General features: G+C 39.9%; 1 protein-coding gene across 2 annotated transcripts in view; it reads right to left on the bottom strand.

Moving 5' to 3' along the window:
- The window catches only part of ctdspla (CTD (carboxy-terminal domain, RNA polymerase II, polypeptide A) small phosphatase-like a), a 35,870-nt gene that overhangs the window by 2,895 nt on the left and 11,254 nt on the right, over positions 1 to 21,721 (bottom strand). The window contains exons 2-6 of one of the 2 annotated variants that reach the window (XM_042510475.2): positions 11,877 to 12,043; positions 10,676 to 10,708; positions 7,236 to 7,337; positions 1,901 to 1,957; positions 21 to 113 (exon numbers count right to left, since the gene is read on the bottom strand). In XM_042510475.2, coding sequence (XP_042366409.1) covers positions 21 to 113; positions 1,901 to 1,957; positions 7,236 to 7,337; positions 10,676 to 10,708; positions 11,877 to 12,043 — 452 coding nt within the window. The remainder of the gene's footprint in view (positions 1 to 20; positions 114 to 1,900; positions 1,958 to 7,235; positions 7,338 to 10,675; positions 10,709 to 11,876; positions 12,044 to 21,721) is intronic. The other variant, XM_042510476.2, reaches the window with a different exon arrangement.

Here is a 21,721-nt window from a genome sequence, read left to right as displayed (position 1 = left end):
GTTAAAGCGTATAAACAAACCTTGGCTAAGCTCGCTGTGAAGAGGACGCATTCAAAGAGCTCCCCCATCTTCTGAAGGAACTCGTCCACATGAGGCCTCTTCAGCACATACACCTGAAATAAACAGACAAAAATAATAAATACCACCAAAAAACACGTCACTTACTAAGGCCTGGCATCGTATGGCATGGAATTGTTGCCTGTTATTTAATAAATATTTCTTAACTCACAAATTCCCTTGGTTTCCTGAAAAAAAAGTGCCATCCATACATATTTGAAGCCAATAAGAGACTTTAAAAATAAAATATTGTAAATCCTTAAATGGATGGTCCTTTATTCATCAAGTGCAGAGTGCCAGGCCTTTATTATTAGAGGGAGGCTTTTATTTCTAATTCAGTTGATAAGTATGATTGGTATGAGTATATTTTGGTATGATATTTCCTCCTTTTTTGGTCTGATCTGTTACATTTTTGTTCCTGCAGTACTACTTCCTGTATCTGTTTCAAATTAAAAGCCCTGTACTGTTTCAGTTAATAGAGTCCATTCATTTCACTGCCAGGCTTTTTTTGTGAAACATTTTCAGGATTCCCATATGCGTATTTTTAAGGAATGACCTGCCATACTCTCCCTATGATTGGCTCGTACATGTTGCCGTCGTTGTTTGGGCTGTTTAGATTTTGGCAGGAGGATTGAGACCGGTTAATGATAGGGTGAGAATAAGCCAGAAGCCCTCTAGTGGCACTTACTGTGTTACTACCAAACATTATTTAGCTTGAATATTAACACACATACAGCCACCGTGGCTGAAAAGCTAATGAAATGTACACATTATTAGTTAGCTGGCAGAATCAGTGACTTCTCTCAAATCACTTCTTAAAAACTCATTTTAAAACCTGTTATGTGATGTCATCTGTTTTAGTTCATCTATTTCATTTTTATTCTTTTCTGTCTTGATCTTTCCTAATTTTATTATTATTATTATTATTATTATTAGTTTACTGCTTATATTCTTTGTATTGCATTTACTGTTATTATTAGGTTGTTATTTTTATTTATTTATTTTTTCTCTACTGCTATCTGTTACTCTTACATATATATATATATATATATATACATAAATAACTATAATTAGGATTATAATAATAATAATAATAATAATAATAATAATTTATTATTATTATTATTATTATTATTATTATCATTATAACATGCACCAGGAGTTTATCCAACCTTGTTTATTTCCCCCAGCCTGAATTTGAGAAAATATGGTATAAGCAAGTTTTCAAACAATGTCTAGCCCTTCACAGCAACATTATTTTGTGGTCATATTGGCCAATTCTGTTCGTCTTCATCCTCTTCAGTTGGTCTGCAGAGGTAAGTCACTGCCCCCAAGTGCAAGTAATCAAGCATAGGCCGAGACAGATACAGAAAGCCTATCCTGGATTACTTGAACCAGGTCACAGCTACAGTCATGCTGCTCCTCCTTTAAACAAGATGCAGAAAATAAACCTTTATACAGAAGTGAAGTCACGATGCAGGTGTAAACACTGCCTGGATTTCTTTCTTCTCTCTCTCCAACACACACATTTCTAATCAGTGAAGCATCTCTTCTGCTGCTCACTCAACAGTATCTTCAACACGCTTTGTGATATTTGTTTACCAGGTGACACAGTCACATCATCCATCTTTACAGCCAGCAAAGACACAGAGAATAAAACAGAATAAATTCAGGGAGGAGTGTGCAAACTGTCCCACTTTTGACGTGGCTGTGAGATAATAGAGAATAATAAATATGAAAAGGGAAGAAAATGTAGCCCAAACTTCCAAAGGATATCTTATAAATTAATATTATTTTACTCAAGCCCGCTCTGGAAGTCATCCATATCAGCGTGTAACAGTACCTGATGAACAGTCCCATCAATCTCCACCGGAACGATGAAGTCTGCATTACTGATGGGCTGTAGGAGGACAAGAAACAGAGAAAGGATTGAAAACATGGTGTTTTTTCCCCTCAAAGCAGCACAATCTGACAAGGAAGCAGCAAAACCACAAGCCCACATTCTTGGTTAAAGAAGGCAAAACACTCATATGGTGCCCGAGGCAAACTAGGAAGACTTTAAGCATACTGTGGTTCCCTCTGCTCCTGCACTCTGTATCTCAGTGTTAAATAAAAACCAGAAGTGAAACTCCGGGGAGAAAGCTGGGAGCCGAGCAAGATGACAGACGTGAACGCGGACAAGATTGCCGACTTGTGTCATCTTTAAAAGCAAGAAAGGGGAGAGGAGAGGTGCAGTAGGTGGAGGAAGATAGATGCCGGAGGGGTGTGGGTGGAAGACAAGTGGAGGGCGTAAATACGAGGATGAAAGGATTAGGTGGGAGGCTCGGCAGCGTCATTTCGGAGAGGAAGAAAAAGAAAAATAGGTGACATGAGGCAGAGAAAAAATGTTTCTCTGAGTTTTCATAAGCACAAAGAAAGCTTTTCCGGCTGTCACCTGCTTGGATGGTTTGTTGTAGACACAGAAAAGAAGAGAGGATTATTTAGAAGTATCATTTTATAAGCTAAACTGACTGTAATTCATCTACTAGTATTTGAAGAATGCAGGTAAATCTGCATCATTTTTCTTAGGGTAAAGTAACATTAGGCTAATGCTTAAGATGACATTTTTTATTTTTTTATTTTTTACCCCTCAAAACCTGAGCAAATTGGTTTGATTTCTTCGAAAAAAAAACCATGGAGAAAAAGGCAGTGATCCATCTGGCAAGAAGTTTCCCGCAAATTTCAAATAAATAGTAAAAAGTGACAAGAAAAAGACCATATTTATATAAATTTTCGAATCTTAAATTATGTTGCAGAAAAAAAAATTACACATATATGCTTTTTTTTTATTATTTCCAGCTTTCCTTAGTCATATTCATTCTTTAAAGTGATTTATTTTCTATTTTTAAGGGATTTATATTGGTGCAGCAACAAGTCTGGAACAAAATCACTTTGTAATATTAAGCTTCAAACTCCTTTCAAGGTACAAGGTTACACGTTATTTGTCCTTAAAAAAAACAAACTAGTTTAACATGTTTAAATTCTCTGAGCAAAAACATACAACACATCAACTGTATAGCTTTAATGTTGTTTCCACATTACAACCTAAACCTCATGAACTCTGAAAACTGAAAATCGGACGAACGACAAAAGCATGTGAATGCGGTATAAGTCCCCCTCATTTAGTATTTATAGGCAGAAGAAAAACATTTAATAAATGCTTTATATCACACTAATGTAGTTGAAAGCAAATATAACTCCTACTGTGGACCTAAACAAGTGGAGGCTGTTGTATAAACAGGTAAATACAATTTAGTATAACACAGTTGTGATGGTATAAAATATGATAATAAACATACATTAATTAACACATTAAAATATCCTTATGGCTGTGTATAAAACATCACTGTGTTATTAAATGATTTTGTACTTTTTAGGGTAGACTTTTTAAATAAACTATAAACTAGCTTGAATATAAACCTGCTATAATCTCTAATGATTGTGCTGTATGTGTAAATTCAATACTTCAGTACTACAGTTAGCAGGTACAGTCGTGTGCCACCCAGCAGAGGGGGTGTTTGCTGTGTACAAACACAGCACTTTGACCTTCCACTTGTCACCTGTTTAATCTGTCTAATGTGACCATTATGGTGGTGACAGTGGAACAATAGGCCTATTGTACCGGAGATGTTTGGTTTCTCTATGTGATGCAACAGTGAGTCAATGCACAATCAAAGATCCAGATCCTAGACAGATGACAGACAGATGTGAGCGCCTCTATGGATCAGTCCTGAAATGTATTCAGCTCTGGTTAATGTTTACACCAGAGAATGTAAAGACTGCAGCCTGGATTTGTCTAAAAACAGACCCAGTAATGAGTCAAACTAGTGACAGGCATCAGTCCAACTTTCACAAAGAGAAAAGATTAAGAGAGAGAAAGACACAGATGGAGGAAGGGATGCAGAGACAGACTTGGCCTCTGCCTATTGCTCTTCTGCTGAATCACTCCATCATCTGATGACTGAACACACAGCAGCTGCTCATCGCGCCGCTCCGTAATGGGCCCGGATCGGAGACGGCAAGAGATATGGGAAATGGAGGAGGATGTATGTGTGAGAGAGATGGAGGGAGAGGGGTGAAGTAAATGGGGAGAACGGACAGTGTTTGTTTTATGGGTCTCTGGTGAACCGGCGTTGACCTCAACAGACTTAACGGAGGCAACGACTTCTGGGTTGTTTCAACTGATGAGTGCAGTCTGGCTGCTGTCCAGAGTTTTCTTTACATACATACATAAATCATGTGGTATTATTGTTCAAAACTGCCTTTTAACATGTCCCATTATATCAGGCTTGTCCAAACATCAGATATCCTAAATGACCTGCATGAGGAGCTCAGTCTCACCAGATCATTTTTTAAAAAATGCTCTTCAATACTAGTTTTCACTGACTGGTCATTTAATTGTTTTAAGTTTTACAGCTTAGGAGTCAAACACTTAATTGCAGGGGTTCTAAATATTGAGGAGAACGTGACACCTACATCCCCCCTAAAATCTACAGATGTCTGACTTGGCTTTAAACTGGCTGCCACCTCGCAGGGTTAAGAGGGCTTATTTCAGTTACAGTAAATCTTCTATTTCTCTTTGGTGTGGAAGAACTTGACTGAGCCTGACCTCAACACCATCCAACACATTTAAGATGAAGTGGAACGCCGACTGTGAGCCTTATCGCCCACATCGGTGCCTGACCTCACTTATGCTCTCGTGGCTGAATGGGATCAAATCCATGCAGCAGAGTCCCAAAATCTTAAGGACAACCTTTGCAGCGAAGTGGAGGCTGTTATAGCAGCAGATTATTGCGGATTGTTTTGGTTGGTTTTTAATGTCTACATTTTTTGGAATCATTTTTTATTTCAGTCTTTCATCTTATCTTTTTTTTCTGTAAGGAATTTTATAACATTGGTTTCCATAAGCGTTATATAAATAAGCTTTACAATTAATATCATATACAGCATATCCGGTCAGACATTTTCACACAGAAAACACACACTGGATCTAATCCTGGAGCAGATCCAGGAATTATCTTTTCATCCATAAGATGCAGGATAAAGCAGACAGTATGTGATGTGTTATGTAACGGTTCTTTTTTTAGTCTATGTCCATCTGTGCAGTATGAGAACCGTCCCCTGTCAGTTCTGGACTAATTTTCTAATTCTAATGGCGACTTGTATGCTTTAAAATTAAAGTGCTTAACATGTTGATCCAAAATTACTTCACTTCTAGAAAAATAATATCCACAGGAAATCCTGCAGGCTACTGAACGGAACCGAAAACGCTCGTGTGTGTCGCATTCTGTTTCCCTCTCTTCCTCTCCAAACTGATTCTCATTTATTGCATTGCCTGAATCCATTTCATACTGCATACTGATCTCTGAGCTAAATGCCTTTTGACGGACTGAGTATACGGTGCACAACTGAGTTCCATCAAAAGGAGGAGAAAAAAAAAATACGGAGTTCCTGAGTGAGATTCTGACTTGTTTTGTCAGGGGAGGAAAATAAAATCCTCCAGACTATTAGAACAGACTGAGGATTTCTGCGAAATTCATCCCGCAGTCATTCAAGGGAACCGTACACTGTACTGGACACACCCTTGTGTGTGGGTGAGCGCGTACGTGTGTGTGGCCCCGTTTCTGCTGGCTTGTGACTGTACTGGGTGGGTCCGGCACAGTGTGTGTACATTTTTCTTTCCCTTTGACTTTCCACAGCAAACGAGGAATTAACTACCAGTCATATGAAAATGCACAAGTTGTTTTCTCTGCACGTATTTTAATGAACAAATGGTTTCCTTTGTCCGCCGCGTAAAACTAGAGCAAAACACAAAAGATTTCTTCAGCTTCACCTTGAGCTATTTTGTTGCACACCTCCCTGGTTTTCCCATGCTAAAGACAAAAGACACTCAGGCACGAATACAGCACACACAGGCGTAACAAGATCAGCTGGGGCCGAGGCAGCGCTGAGCTGAAGTGGGTCACTAGGTGTGCCAGGTGTGTCAGCAGAGGGAAACCTTTGATGGTGAGACACAGGAGGCCTTTGTCATATCATAAAGCCTCCCTGAATGGCTGAAAATAGCTGCTTTAGTTGTCAGTTTATTTTAAAACCAACGCGATAAACCCAATCATTTTGTACAGTCTGATAGGACATTATGGTGCATTATTGGAAGGCTAAGGCAAATACAGCAAAATTTACAGTATGTGCTGTTTTGGCTTGAATTAGAATCATGACCTTCAGTTCTCGACGGTACATTACACTGTTAAATGAAGCAGCGGTGCCGTAAAAACAGACAAGCAAACATTAATTTGCACAAGTTGTTTTTATACTCTTGTTGCTTTTACTGTTTCTGTTATTGCTGTGTTAAATGCCTTTGAGTACCTTTAAAAGCTCAATACAAATAAATAAATAAACGTGAGTCTGGAGAGGGATGGGAGATTATCAGAGGGGATGCATTTTGGTAACTTTGCTGAAAAAGGGGGATGGCATCCACCATGTAATCGCCTCTTATTGACTGCGCTCAAGTTAAAGTGCGAACAATAAGATTCCTTAAAGCACAGCTGTAAGTAAGCACAGTTTCACAGAGCATGGCTGCAGACCGTCAGCTAAAAAACAACAACAAAAAAATGCAACAATATTACAACCTTAAAAATGGGTTATCTCTTTTGCTTCAAAACAGTCTGACAGTCACACAATGTAATAAACTTGATGTCCAACTTGATTGCAAGGGTCTAACAAGCAAAAATAACTGTTTCATTATGTAGATGATAATGTGGTACTCCTGCCAAACAACCAGGCTGATGAATTGCATGATGCACAGCTACCGAGGATGCACTGGTTGCCATGCCAACACCTTGTTACAGTCACAGTTTTAGGCCTCCTTTTTGTCTTCTCCTGTTCTAACTGGTGCATAAAAACCATAATACCCTAACGGACATATTTTCCTGCGATTATATGTACTTGCTCAGTGGCACCTCATGCTAATCGTCATCATGCCATCGTTCCCATATTCACAGCAAAGAATGGCATCTTCAGGATTTATTTCTGTATAATCCTATTATCCCTCCCAGGCTGTTGAATAACAGCATGACACAAATGAAACCATGACTGACTGTATATTTAAATGTGTACTTGTGCATTTGTGCGTGGTAAAATACCTTGAAGGAGCTGTGTACGAGGGTTTCGTCCAGGTCAATCACCACACAGTTCTTGCCGTAGTCAGCGATACTGACCTCAGGCAGGAGGAACTTGGCCGGAGGCTGCAGAGACAACACACACCCGTTACAATATATACAGAGGTTCATTTGAGGGAGCAGGCTGAAAAACACACTCTCTCACACACACACACACACACACACACACACACACACACACACACACACACACACACACAATCATACTGAGGGTGTGATGATGGCTCAGTCAGAGTGTTGGAGATGATAACTCGGCCACTTTGGGTCGACACTTAAGAAACACTTAACAGCATAAGTGACTTGCAGGAAGGTGTCGCTTAGCCTCTTGATACTTATCCAGAATATTTGTCGTTGTAATAATCATGAAGCAATATGACACTTTCATGTCACAATTACAGTGACCAAAAAAAATCAACATATGCTTAAATTGATACTAAAATATACTGGAATCACTTAATATAACATTTTGTGAGGAAACATATATTTTAGTGCTTCACAGATAGGACACGCCAAATTAAAAAAAATCAAACAATCTTAGAAAACTATTTTTTAACCCTTTAAAACCTGAGCAGATTGGCTCTAAATAACCCTAACACAAAAACATGGGAAGAAGGAAATGAGTAAAAGAAAGAGGAAATGACACAAAATGTTGTAAGAAATTAGTAAAAAGTACAAGAAAGTTACCTGAAAAATAGTAATAAATAAATTAAATAAAATAAAATGTGGAAAAAGAAAATAAAAACAAGACAAAACAAAAAACACAAGGAAATGACACAGAAAAGTGTTAATTTTAAATATGTAATTATCATTATTATAAAAATATTCTCTTCCCTGTCTTTTTTCCTTAACATTTTCCCTAGCTCTTTAAAAACAGTAAATTTACCAATTTCTGCAATTTGTGGACCATTTCTTATCAAGTTGCTCATTATCTTTTCCCATGTTTTTGACAGAAATTTGCTCAGAGTTCAAAGACTGAAATACTTGTGTACCACATCTGAAAGCAGCAAAAGAAAAGTGATGTTTCAAAGGGTTAATGACATTACTATATGAAATATGCCAATACCTGATCAGGATCTCTTGCATGACAATAGGACAAACATACAAAAATTATGCCACTGGCCACGGTTATTGCCGAAGCAGAGGCATAAAAGGTTTCATCACAAATATCAGACCCAAAGGTGATACATTCAAGTTGCTTCTGTAATTCAACCAACAGCTGAAAACCTAAACAAGTCCAGCTTAAAATTACAGAGGAAAACAGCAGATCCTCATATATGAGAAGGTGGAAGTTGAATGTTTTTCTTTGGTAATGACATCATCTATTTGTTACTATAGTCTAACTAATTTGCCTGTATGTGAGTCTGTGTGTGCGGTTTGAGTCCCCGCTGATAATCTCTGTATTACCTCATGTTGACTGAGCTCTGTGACTGTGCTGCCTTCAGGGTCAGGGGGGAAAAGGAGAAACACTTGTGTCCTCTGCCAAGCAGGCCCGGGGTTACAGACAGGCACGGGGCAGATGGTTCGGCCATAGGGGGCACACACACACGCGCGCACACACATCCATGCATTCATGCACACACATACGCTCATAAATCCATATTATAGAGGTGAGAAACAAGGACTCTGTCAATCTTCCACACACACTGCTGCTCAGTATGCCAGCCATTTCCTGCATGTATCTGTGTTTTCATGTGTGTTTAGGCCAGACTGACTGTATTTATCATGTCTTATCGCGGGAGTGCATGCTGATGTCGCATGGGAAGAATTCCCTGTGAGCAAGGACACTGAATGACATCCTGTCAGGTCGTGATGAATGTGATTTACACATGCAGACTGAGCAAAGAAAGGACTCTTTGACCGCGACCTTGACATTTTCACCACTGGAGCTGCAATGGGATACAGACACCCTTCTCTTGACACCACAACCAGGGGGCACTATCTCAACCTGATGCTTTTTATGCCTGTGTGTTTTTATGAAACGTGTCTTTGCGTTTATTTTCAGTAGACTCCACTACTGTAATGGTGTCTTTATAGGTCTCTACAGCAGTCAATCATAAAGCTGATTCAGAACGCTGCTGTTTGAGTCCTCAGTGAGACCAAGAAAGTGGATCACATCACTCCACCTCTGAAGTGTTCATACTGGCTTCTTGTCCGTCAAAGAGTCGATTTCAAAATACTGTTGGTTTATAAAGCAGCGAAACATTTAAGGCTAAAATACATTTCTGACCTTCTGCTACACTATAAACCATGCAGAGCTCTCAGGTCTTCTGGGACAGGTCTGCTTTGTGTCCCCAAAGGCTAATCTAAACATGGAGAATTTAGTTTTTATGCACCACATATGTAGAAGAAACTCCCAGAAAACCGACAGTTTTCTGGGAGTTTCAAGTCTGAACAAACTCACATCCAAAATATGAAGAAATATATCTATTAATTACAAAAAAAGTCTTAGATCTTTAACTTAAACCTGTGAAAAATGAGAACAAAACCAACGGTTGTGTTTAAATTTCTTTTCAGTATAAATAATCTTGTCTTGCCTTATATATTTATCATGAAATTTTGGTTTTGACATTTTATAAAAAGGTTCCATTGGTGCTTTTTGGCATTTTTTGCAGTAACAACTTAAATACAAGTTACAAAGAAGTCATATTTGTCTACGTCCTGATGTTGCTTTTAAAACTACATCACACTGAAGACGTAGATGCAGACGTCAACCTGTCCAGGTCAGCTCAAGTTATTTAAATCACCTCTCCTTGTACCAGGCCGGGGACCCAAAGAGCAGACCTTATCGCCACATGCACTTCCTGCCATTGAAGGGAGGAGCCTGCTGGATGGTGTAGTTTAAATCTTGGCTGTGATGTGGGATGCTGTGAGTGTGAATATCCTAAATTACAGTAAACCACAGGCACGTCGTAGAGTCCAAAATAGCTAAATGAATTGCCGCTTCAGCACAAACACATCAAGTCTGACGAAGTACAAATCGTTAAAACCAAGCCCTGCTGCTAATGGACGGACAGGAGTTCACTGAGTGCATAATCACATCATAATTTTGTTCAATACAGACAAACTGAATCAAGAGTTTTAAGGGCGAGTCATCCATCTGTTGATCGAAGCTCTAAAGGTCTAACCTAAGATTCAATGAATTTGACCTCATAAGAAAATCAATCACGTGCCTCTCCAGTGATCAGAGGAACTGGGACAGAAATAGATCACATGATAATAAATGGACTTCCAGAGGTGGGGACGCAGCCCAGGCCTTAAAAGATATGATTATCAGAATCAGAATTAAAACATCACCTTTGTGTTCACATCCACATGCAACTAGAAAGATGAAGCACAGCACATCAGAGGCAAGAGGTTGCAGCGATGGAGTGAGATGAAGAAAAATGAAAGATAATAATACATACACTGGGGATGGGGATGACCTGGACCTGGTCACACTGGAGAAAGTAAACAGAAGAGAAAGAGAAAGAGAAAAGGAGAAAGAGATTGAGAGAGACAGGACTGTAAAACAGAAAAAAAAAGAAGCAAAAAATCTTTGCCAGGAGGAAATCGACAACATCTATATTGCAATCAAGAAATGTGCAGGGCGGAAAAGAGAGAGGGGACGTATAGTACAGGCTGTGATAGAAAGTGAGAACAACTTGCTGAAAAACAAACAGAGCTGCCATAGTAACAAACACGGCTGGCCAGAAATTCAGCAACAGTACACTGCTGGGAGGGACTCCAAAATCAGCCCCGCTCTATAACAAGGCTTTTTATGGCGAGGTTCGCTAGGTTCACTCTAAATTAATGGGAACTCATTTGTTGAGGAGGAGGTCCGGAGCGGGTCAGCGCTGACCACATGTATAGTGTCTGTACAGGGCCACACATTCCTCCCCTGAATGAGAGACATTTACAGGTAAACAGGAGTGGAAATGCGATATGACTTTGCTCCATTTATAGCCCGGTGTACCTGCCTTGGCAGCTGAACGCCGTGTTTGCGGAGGAGCTCGGGGGGTTTGGCGCCTTTTCCCGCGGCCAGAACGTTCGCTTCACACATCCTCACTACACTGGCCAGAGTGTGTGTGAGGAGAGGGGGAGGCGTGGGTGCCAGGCAATCCATCACACCGGACACACACAGGGCCCACTTTATGGAGATTAAAGCAGCGTGTGTGCGTGTGTGCGTACATGTGTTGTCATGAGCGAGTGAGTGTGTGTTTCTTTTGAGCTCCTCTCCGCGCCTTGTGTGTTATTTTGTGTGCGCGGTTGTGTGCGTAGGCAGATATCGAAGAATGCGAGATGGGAAGCGAGCCCGTATTTTCAAGCAGTGGATGGTAAACAACCTCTGGGTTCAGCGGGTTTGAAGCAGCTGGAAAAATTTGTGGAGGGAGCTCAGCAAGGCTGCACAGCGCCTCAGCCTCTGCACTCTGCAGGAAAAGGCAAACCCTAACAAGCTCCCTGTAACAAAACCAAACAAATGTTACTTGTTACTGGATCTCTCGAGTCAAACTAGGATTCCTGTTGTCAAACATCGGCTAATTCCCACAAGGTTTTCTTTCTGCGTATGCAAAAGGAAGGTAATTTGGACGCTGGCCATAAAAGATGAGAGAGAAAAATGAGCTTCACCTTGGGAGGACTGCCATTCTCCTCTGGCGGCGGGGGCAGAGAAAGTGTCTTGTTGTTGGCGGCTGGTGGCTCCACGTGGTAGTCATTGTAGTTGCGGAAGCAGCAGAAAAAGGGGCTGAAAATGCTCCGGCTGCGATGCTTCTTTAGGCTGCTGTTGGACTGGGAGACTGGAGGAGATAATGACAGAAAGAGAGAGGTTATTTGAATATGCCAGCCAGTGACGGAGGACGTATACCAGAAACACCACACTGTAAAAGTCCTGCATTAAAGGGGAAAGAAACACATTTTCAAAATTTATACATGTTATTCCCCATGGTCCAAGAAAGTCCAAGAATATTGAGAAATATGACCAACTTTCCAAAATCCAAAAAAAAAGAGTGATAAAACATATTTTAAATGTGATGTCATGTCATCACATTTAAAATATGTATCTCCAAGTTAAAACTATGGAGCACTATGGATTTGACCATCCAAATTTGGTGCCAATAACCAATTTTTCAGAAAATCAGCAAAAGTAAATGCAAATATATGTGGTTTTCCATCTACTGTGTGCATATTGTGAGTTGGTTTTTTGAAATAAGCAGTAGATGCCGCTAATTTTCCAGTCAGTTGGCGCTGCAGAGGAGGGTGTAACGAGACAACATAATTGAAATGGAAATAGAGTTTTGAACAACTAACAGGCTTCTACAGCTACAGTATGTCCTCTTGGAGGAGTTGTGATAACAGCCTTGTGTACATAGATAAGCATGTTAAAGCCATCCAGAGATGACAGAGAGAGCTTGCAGTGGCCAGTGCAATAATGAATGTATGTCATCATTTATTTACTGAACTGTTTTCTGGTTTATTGTGTGAAGCACTTTGTGTTACAGTCTGTTTGTATGAAAAGTGCTATACAAATAAAGTCTGATTGTCTCTTGTCCACAGCTTTGTATTTAAAGGTCCAGTGTGTAGGATTTAGTGGCATCTAGTGGTGAGGTTGCAGAGTTGAAACTTCTTCACACAGGAAAAGTATGGTGACTATTTTGAAAACACAAATTGCCCTATCGAGAGTGAGTGTTTGATTTGTCCATTCTGGGCTACTGTAGAAACAACATGGCAGACTCAAGAGGACCTTCTCTATATATAAATATGCTTAGCTCACTCTGATACTGAAAACACAACAATTCTTATTGACAGGTGATTATAAACTAAAGAAAACATGATAATTATATTACATTTCTACAAAAAGATGAGCCCAAATCCTTCACACTATACTGTAATCATACAGGCAAAGTAACAAAAGTAAATGTACTCAAAGAGGAAAAATAACCTTTTTGGGGGTTATATACTTTTATGTAGCCTACTGTTTGATACTTTAATAGAAATCTTACAAAGTTACAAAATGTATTCTTTTACCATTGTGCGGACAAAAGAATATGTTTCAGCAGCTGCGAAGTGAATACGGTGAAATATATCATATATACTTAATACATTATTAACATGCTATGTTATTTAAATTCAAAATATTGAAAATTGAATGAAATTTAGCGAAGTTTAAATGGACATACACAACTCAAGTAAATTATAAAGAGCACTTAAGTACATTACTGGTTTTAATGTGTTTACACCAACAAATAACACTATGTGAGACACAAAAGTGCCTCTCTTGACTTTGAATCAAGTGCTGTTTTAGTGCCATTTCCCAGCAGTGTCACCTCTTAAGAGTATACAGTGTGTTTAAAAGCCTTTATGCTAGTGAAAAGCATCCTCTGCATGAAAAAAAAAGACAGAAGTGATGCTCAGAGTTGCAGACAGACTGCGTTTCACATGCATCATCTCATTATCGTGACAAAAGGGGTCTGAGATGTATGTTGTACAGCACAGCGAGGGAGTACTGGGACAAAAATAGCCATCGTCAGAGTGCCCTCTGGGAAGGTAGTCCAGTTAATTAACATCAAGAAAGAAGGAAAGAGTGAGACAGACGGATTAATATCATATATGTGGGAGAAAGAGGCTAAAAATATTACAGTAAATGAAAGAAAATATACTTTTTACATTCAAGAGACTCCAATTGTCCAGTTAAGACTGAAAATCAGCAGCTAGCAAATTTTTATAGACGGCTGCCTTCTACAAGCCAAAAGATCTACAGCATTAACATGGAAATGCACCCAATGATCAAGCACTGGGTGTTGGCTTGAGGAAATGACTGTGTGTATTCCTTCGGAAAAAAGGAAAATCACATACACTATTTAAGATAAACAACAATGGTTTCAAAGTATCTGGGGCCCATTTATATGATATCTTAGGGGCAAGGATTTATGTTTTATGTTGGACGTCACTGGGGAAGCATAATTACAACCTCCGCAATAAAACTCATTTAACTTTAATGCACTCAAAGTAAATGCAATTTACATTATGTGATGAAGGACTTGTAACGGAGTCTGTCAAATAGTAACCCCAATGTAATGTGTATATAAAATAAAAATATGTATTATTATTTTTCACTTTCCTTTTTATTTACTATTTTATTTATTTAGCTACTGATGTTGTTTTTTTTGTATATATGTGCGTGAGTGTGTGTGCTATACTTTCTCAATCATTTTAACACAGCTTATATACCACATAGGTATATATTTAAAATTTATTTGGCTATATTTGACAAAAACTTAACTGAGAACTAAATTCATATGCTTGGGAAGAGGGGTTGATCAGTTGATCAGAGTGTTGCAAAGCTCCAGGCGGAAAACAACATACACATATAGGTCTCTGCTTACATCATTCCTCCTTCACTGTCTCTGAAGCCCATGGCCTACTTTCACTCTGACAGAGGAGAAACAAGCCGGCTCCAACGGTCTGCAGGCCTCTATAAATGTTCTATCACGGATTATGATTTTTATATTTTCTGTCGGTGAGGACAAGTGGATAAAAATAGAAATTTGGGCAGCTCCAGCAAAAAAAGGCTAAAATCTGACAGCGCAATTATCCCGAGGTGTTCCTGAAGTGGAATTTCTGCCAGTTTAATTGCTTCAGAGGTAATTTCTCGGCATGGGAATCCCAAATCTGTTCAGGACTTTGAAGTGTCCACGGGCTGACTTTAGCTGGAATCATCATTTTGGTGCCTCGGAGCGGCCATCACACAGCGTCCCTGTTTGCCGCCGTCTTGTTAACGTGTTCATACAGCCGTGTGACACAGGCAGCCCAGTTAGCCATGCATGCTGAGGCTGTTTGCAGCCTGCTCGTATTCTGAGAGCCTTCAGATTGACGCCTGGAACTATCCTTGGGTAGCTCCGACTGGATCTGACAGGCTGCGGGCAGTTTGTCTTCTTTGTTCTCTCCCGTCTTTGTACTCTAAAGCTCGCCGTGGCTCTTCCCTCTACTCTGATAGATGTTCCCGAGAAGCAACACTTGGGTAAATAAATACAGCTATACAGCTGGAACAGGAAGGCAGCATGCTGTGTTACTATAACCTGCGTGGTGATTGAAGGAGATGTTCTGCCCTTCCAGACTCACTGCTGATAAAAGTACAGACGAGAAGTATACACTCTATATGTCTCTCTGTCTGGGGATTTAAAAGTAAACTTGAATGTTTACTGTTATACACAGAGAACGCATTAATGGTTTCATCAGATTAAAACACACACTGAAAGCATTAACCCCCATGACAGCAAGGTCGCCAATCACGCACAGCTGAGGAAGTCTCATTAATGTGGTCAAATTAAACACATATGCTGAACTTCATATTGTGGCACGACCTTTAAAGAATAACAACTATAGCATTTTAAGCCTTAGATCATTTAACTTCATTTTTGAAAGGCCAATTTTACTTCTGTGAACCCAACAAACAAAAATACATTCCCCTCCATTGCATTGGGGTTGGAAACACCTCAACAACTCACTCAAATCCACTATCTTGTAGCTGTAATTTGAGTGATTTGACTGTACATTTCCAGTTTGGAGGGACCCCAAGTCCTCCCTCATTTGAAAAAAAAGTTGGCCTCAAACACTTGATGTCATTCTTCGCTCCTCCATTTTGAGACTGTCTACATTTTCCCGCCCTGGTCCGCTGCCCCTGAAACTGCCCCGAAAAAGCAGGTGGGAGTGTGAGGGCAGGAAGAGAGAAAGGAGAGGGGAGCTCGGACGGGGAGAACAGGGCGTAGAATGGGTGGAGAGAGTTACTGTGGCGAGACAGCCTATACTTGGGTCTGATTCTTACTCCACCCCCTCCTGCACCACCACCCTACACAAACAGAGCTTTCCTTTCTCCCTTTGACACAAACAACATAGCTGAAAACTGACTGCTGCCGGAGACCGAGCAAACACACACACATGCAGCATATGTTCACATGCTTCGGCAAAGGGCCACGTGTAAAGCGGTCAACAAACAGCATACTTCACAGACTGACGCAAACTTTTTTTCTTTCAATGTCCTTGCTCAGGAATGTGACTGGTGCCGGCTCGCCTTGCATAGTAATGCTCTGAGAATAACAGCAAAAGGTTAAAGTGCAACATTTGCCATTAAGGAAACAGGAGGTTTGACCTGTGCAAACACAAGCGAAATCAGTCAAATGAGACACTAAATCGCTGCAGGAATTAGCTGACAGTCTGCGGTTCTGCTAATAAGGCATCCACCTCACTGAAATCTAAGTAAAGGGTGGTGCACGCAAGTGGTTTTATCCAACAAAAGCTCCCAGGAGAGAGAGATACGAGGCCAAAGCTGCAGCCTCCTCAGAGCAGGTGCAGAATTATTTACCCACTGAATACACTTCATTCGATCAGCATATTCCCTTGAAGTGAGAGCCGTAAAAAACGTCCCTTTATGGCAGTGCCTGTGTCAGTGCTCCTGCTGAATGTTAGGTAACAGGGATAGAAGGCTCTCGCTAGTCAATCAGAGCCAGCCGGGGCCCAGGCTCTCTGTCACATGTTCAGGCACAACCACTAACAAGGCCGGAAGAGGGAGAAAACGCAGGAAATTCTCAGCATTCCTGACAGGAAGAGATAATCACCCCGTGACCCACACTGGGGAATAATGCCAAGCTCTGAGAGGGAATATGATCCCCGGCTTAGCTCAAGACTTTTGAGGTGGCCTCCTTTACTGTAGCTTTAAAAGCACATAAAGTACGCACGCAGTGAAAACACAACATGCCGCTTTTAAAATACGACAGTGGGTTTAAGTTTAGCTGCTGGATAAAGTCTCAAAGGTTTATGTCAGGGTATTCATCACCCTCGAGTCAAATGTTTCTGGGGAGGCGACCCTAGGGTAAACATGTAAAGGTTAATTCACGTTTATTACAACTTGAGTCTAATTTTTATATGGATGTGGACATTTTTTTTAAAGTTATTAACAGTGTGCTCAACATATTAATTACTGTGATCTGGGGATTTAACAATATTGCTATGACAAACAGTCAGATCGTCTAATGATAATAATACAACTTTATAGGCTATTAAAGGGTAGCTTTGACATGCTTCAACTTGGACTTTAATAGCTGATGTTTTTGTGTCTAAGTGACTGAAGGGAACAACAATTTCTGAATCTGGTCCAGTACTGAACGAGAGCACTGCAGCTGCTATGTAACCACGCAATTTCCATCTCCTAAAAGTGCTTGTTTTTGCCACCTACAGGATCAGATTATTATTCTGTGATTGCCAAACATCTTTAAAATTTTAACTTTTCCATGGCTTTTCAAGGAACCAAAATTATCATTATCATTTTTCCCCACCTGCACTGCGCTTTGGTGATAGTGATTTTGTGATGTTTTTGAAACAAAAAGGATCTTAACTGTATAACAAAAAGGTGTATCTCTTCAGGGATCCTTTCTATAATGTTGTGAGACACTTGATAACAATCTGCTTATTAGTGGCAAAAACAAGCATTTTAGTGGATGTCCACTGTGGGTTCAAACATGCCCCGAGTTTCACTGCTGTGAGCTTCAGCCCTATCGCTCAATACCTGACCATTTTAAAAATATATTGTCCCCATTAGTCACTTAGACAGAAACATGGGAAATTATATGGCCCAAGTTGAAAAATACGAGTATTTGTTTGGAGAAACTACATTGAACTTGATTTGACCTGAGATGTCATTAACAATCCCTGTGTGCACAATTATATATTCCATAATATACTGATATTGGTATTGCCTGTGTGATAAACTGCACTCCAGCAGCAGTTAGTTGTCCAGCCAGGCAGGTAAAGTGTACAGTACCTGGGGGGCATGAAGGTGATGTGAGAACGGTCCATGTGAAGGTGCTTCTTAAATAATTCAGATGGAAAACAGGCCGGGTTTAAATGGCACAGCCGGGTACTTAACATACACCAAAATAAAACAGCCTGGAGCCACAGGGATTTCCACGCTGTCTCTGCTATACAAAGCTACTGTATGACAGGAAAACAAGCCTTCCTGACACAGGGATGACTTGACATCATGACAAGGAGACATCAACAGCCAAAAATGACTCCTGCCATTGCCTCAAGCAGTGTGGGCATGGTTTTTCTGCTTATTTTCTATCTCTTCTTCGATTCGATTTTGAGCATGACGTGTTTGCATTAAAAGTGGAACCAGCTGTCTGTGGCCAAACACATTCTTACTCCCAACTCTTCAAATACACATACTTTATCAGTGGCCCTTTGCGTCAAATTATTACGCTTCAGGCTCCACTAGTACTGGTATTTATCGGTCAGGGAAGGCCTGTCAGTTTCCACTTACTACAAACATAGTACTTCTTAAAAATAAACTTCCATTTCACAAGAAATGTGCAATTTCCATGTGTTACATCTATTTAGTCTCTTTACAAAATGTACTTCCGACTGAGCCTCCAATAAGCTGGGCATGCAATGTACGATTTTAACCCCTCTGACCCCATTTTTGAGCACATGACTCATTTTAGAGTCTGTCCAAATTTTAGCTTGATCTGACATCTTTTGCCACATAAACATAACAATTTAATACTCCATGAGTTGGAATTTAACAACTAGGGATACACAATATTTGATTTTTTGCCAATATCTCATATGTCGATATATTACAAATCATTTAGCCGATAACCAATGCTGATAGATATATCCACTTTTTTCCCCACCCAATTTTAGTGATAATCAAGTCTCTTCTGTAATGGAATTAACATCACATTATCCATACTCTTATCATGATGGCCCACAAAGCAGATGGAGACACATTACCATGCATTCCTAAAAATGACATTTTAAAAACAGGATGAAATCACACAGTGTGTGCCCAGCTTTAGTTTTTTGTTTGTTTCTTTTTTTTCTGGTTTTATATAAGATTTAGTTTATTTTATTAGATTTAGTCAACAAAACGATCATAGTTTGGGTTAAAATTAGTAGGCTAAAATAATGTCACATAAGTCACATGATATACTTGTTGCAACATACGTCGATAGGCAGTTAAAATAACTCAGTGTTGACTTTTGGTTTCAGGAACTCCTCCTACTTGAAAGTCCTGTGTTTTGTACCACCCCTTAACCCAAACCAAGTTCCTACGCAAACTTTCTCACCCTTTATACTACTTCAGTTGCTCGAACCTTCTAAAAATAACAGTTTTGGCATCAGACGCAGAGGGCCACTGACCAAGCATCTGCCCTTGACGAGATGGGAGTGAGAACACGTTGCTGTGGCTTATACAACACCATGTGAGATAAAATGCTTATTCGGCTGCAGCCAAAATGAAAAACAGTTTTCTCCACACGGACATTGACAGGTAATCCACTATAAGCCTGGAGCCCAGGATCTAAAGTCTTGAGTTGCACTCGGAGACACAGAGTGAGCACCTGAAGAAGAAGCTGTTTCTGTCCCTGGCTATCACTAACAGCAACAGACAAGCAGCAAAGGGGAACTCCTTGTTGTGCACTGTGTCAGCAAAATAACACAGTGAAAGGAATCCCTGCAGTAATGCATATACCTCCAAATGGGATGATGCTCAGAAAGGAAACACTTTTATCTTGTAGTTTAAACAGTGACTGATACCACATTCACTCATTTTTAATTATTCCTTCACTGTTTTAAATGCACAAAAATGCACAAAAGCACAAGGAGTCATCTTCAAAGAGCCTGTTCTGTTTGATAACAAGTCCCAAACCAAAAGATATTCAAATTACAATTACATAAAACAAAGGAAATGGGGCAGCTGAAACCTGCAAATATTTGGCCAAGACTTTGGCTTGGAACTGAAATATACCAACAATCATTAGGGATGTCCCGATCAAGTCTTTTTTGTCCCCGATCCAATTCTGAGTCATTTAGTATCTGCACATACTGAGTCCTGATCTAATACTTGTATTTACGTAAATAATCCAGCAACACAGTGCACACTTTTTTAAACTATTTTAAAGACATTAAAATCAATAAAGTGTGTGTGCTTGACAGTTTAGTTGCAATGCAAGAAAAAATGTTTGCATCTAAACAGTTCCTTAAGGTTTTTTTTTTATCTTTTTTTTTTTACAAAAATAACAAAGTTAACAAATCTAAAATATTTTATATGGCTCTTATCACAGTTTCACTTGGTGCAGCGTTTGTTTTTTCAATCAAATAAAGTAAAGAAAGTAAACTATGTCTTTAAAAATAGCTCTCTAATCCATTAAGTGCAGCATTTGTTTTTTCAACAAGATAAAGTAAACAAACTAAAATGTGTCTTCAGAAATTGCTCTCAAATCAAGCATTGTAATAAAAGTACACATTGTCGTAAAAGTACACAACACTATAGATAGGTAATATAATCACAATTTCAATTCAAAGTAGAGTTATAGCTGAACTTTTACATTCCAAGTCACAACAAATAAAAACTGGTTTTAATTTAGCTTATTACAGCATTATAGTAAAACTTGCTCACTAAAAATTAACAAGAATTTTTATTCCACTTAAAGTGGTCCGGCAGCTTAAGCTGAACATGAAAAAAACAGTTTCTTCTTAATGGAGTAGCAGCCTTACAATAAAACCTGAATATCTGCCACAAATCGTGGTCCCTGTTTACGACACCTGTGTGATGACGAGCGCAAACAAACGATCAGGCGGGGCACGTGCTCAAAATAACCGATGGGACATCTCTAACAACTATTGGATGGATTGCCATGAAAGTTAGTTCAAACAATCACGACTCTTAATCTGGCACTATCATCATTCATCCAAAAACAGATTATCATGTTTCCACACAAGAGAAAATCCCACCAAGATGGGTGATGATAATTACAGCAGATCGGCTTCCAAAATAATATTTACACCAAAGAGCATCTGCTTCACAATAAACTTGAACATGTGTCTACTCACACACACACATACACACACACATGCAGAAAATCCAAACAGCTGAGTGGAGTTAGGTAGCATCAGAGGAGCTGACACTTCAGCCTGCGTGTGCTCACTGTGCCGAGGTCCTTGGTGTGTTATGTGTGAGGCCATCAAGGCAATAATAGCACAGTATGATAAAATAAACTCCCATTAAGCCTCCTTACTTCACCACACGGACAGCTGAGGCTGAGGTGAAAATTACAGGCTGTGGGGGGGGCTGTACACTCAGTTACAGCAGATGCCTTTAGTCACACTGACTGACCCTCAGCTGCCCCTCTGGCTTGATTTCCCTACTTATCCGGGAGGATTTATATAAATATACGCATCCTACATGACCTTATGTAACTGACATTCACTCAGTAGCCCAGTTACATTTGAAGTCAAGACACGATTTGCTGATTTAAACCACTCAGTTGGCACCCATGTCGTACTGCAGGGTACTAATTGTCCCCGCTGCTGCCGTGAACCCTGACACAGAGACGTGGGTGGGTCTGCCCCTGCTTTCCTGCCTCAGTCGCACAGCGGCGTGGGCACTGTGGTGGCGGTGCCAGCCTGCCTGCAGCCCC

Source organism: Plectropomus leopardus, chromosome 21 (genome assembly GCF_026936395.1).
Source record: "Plectropomus leopardus strain MGB_pleo_1.0 chromosome 21, ASM2693639v1, whole genome shotgun sequence".
In the NCBI taxonomy this organism is placed as follows: Eukaryota; Metazoa; Chordata; class Actinopteri; order Perciformes; family Serranidae; genus Plectropomus; species Plectropomus leopardus.
Note: the sequence above shows the minus strand (reverse complement) of the source record. Positions and strands in the feature narration are given on the sequence as shown.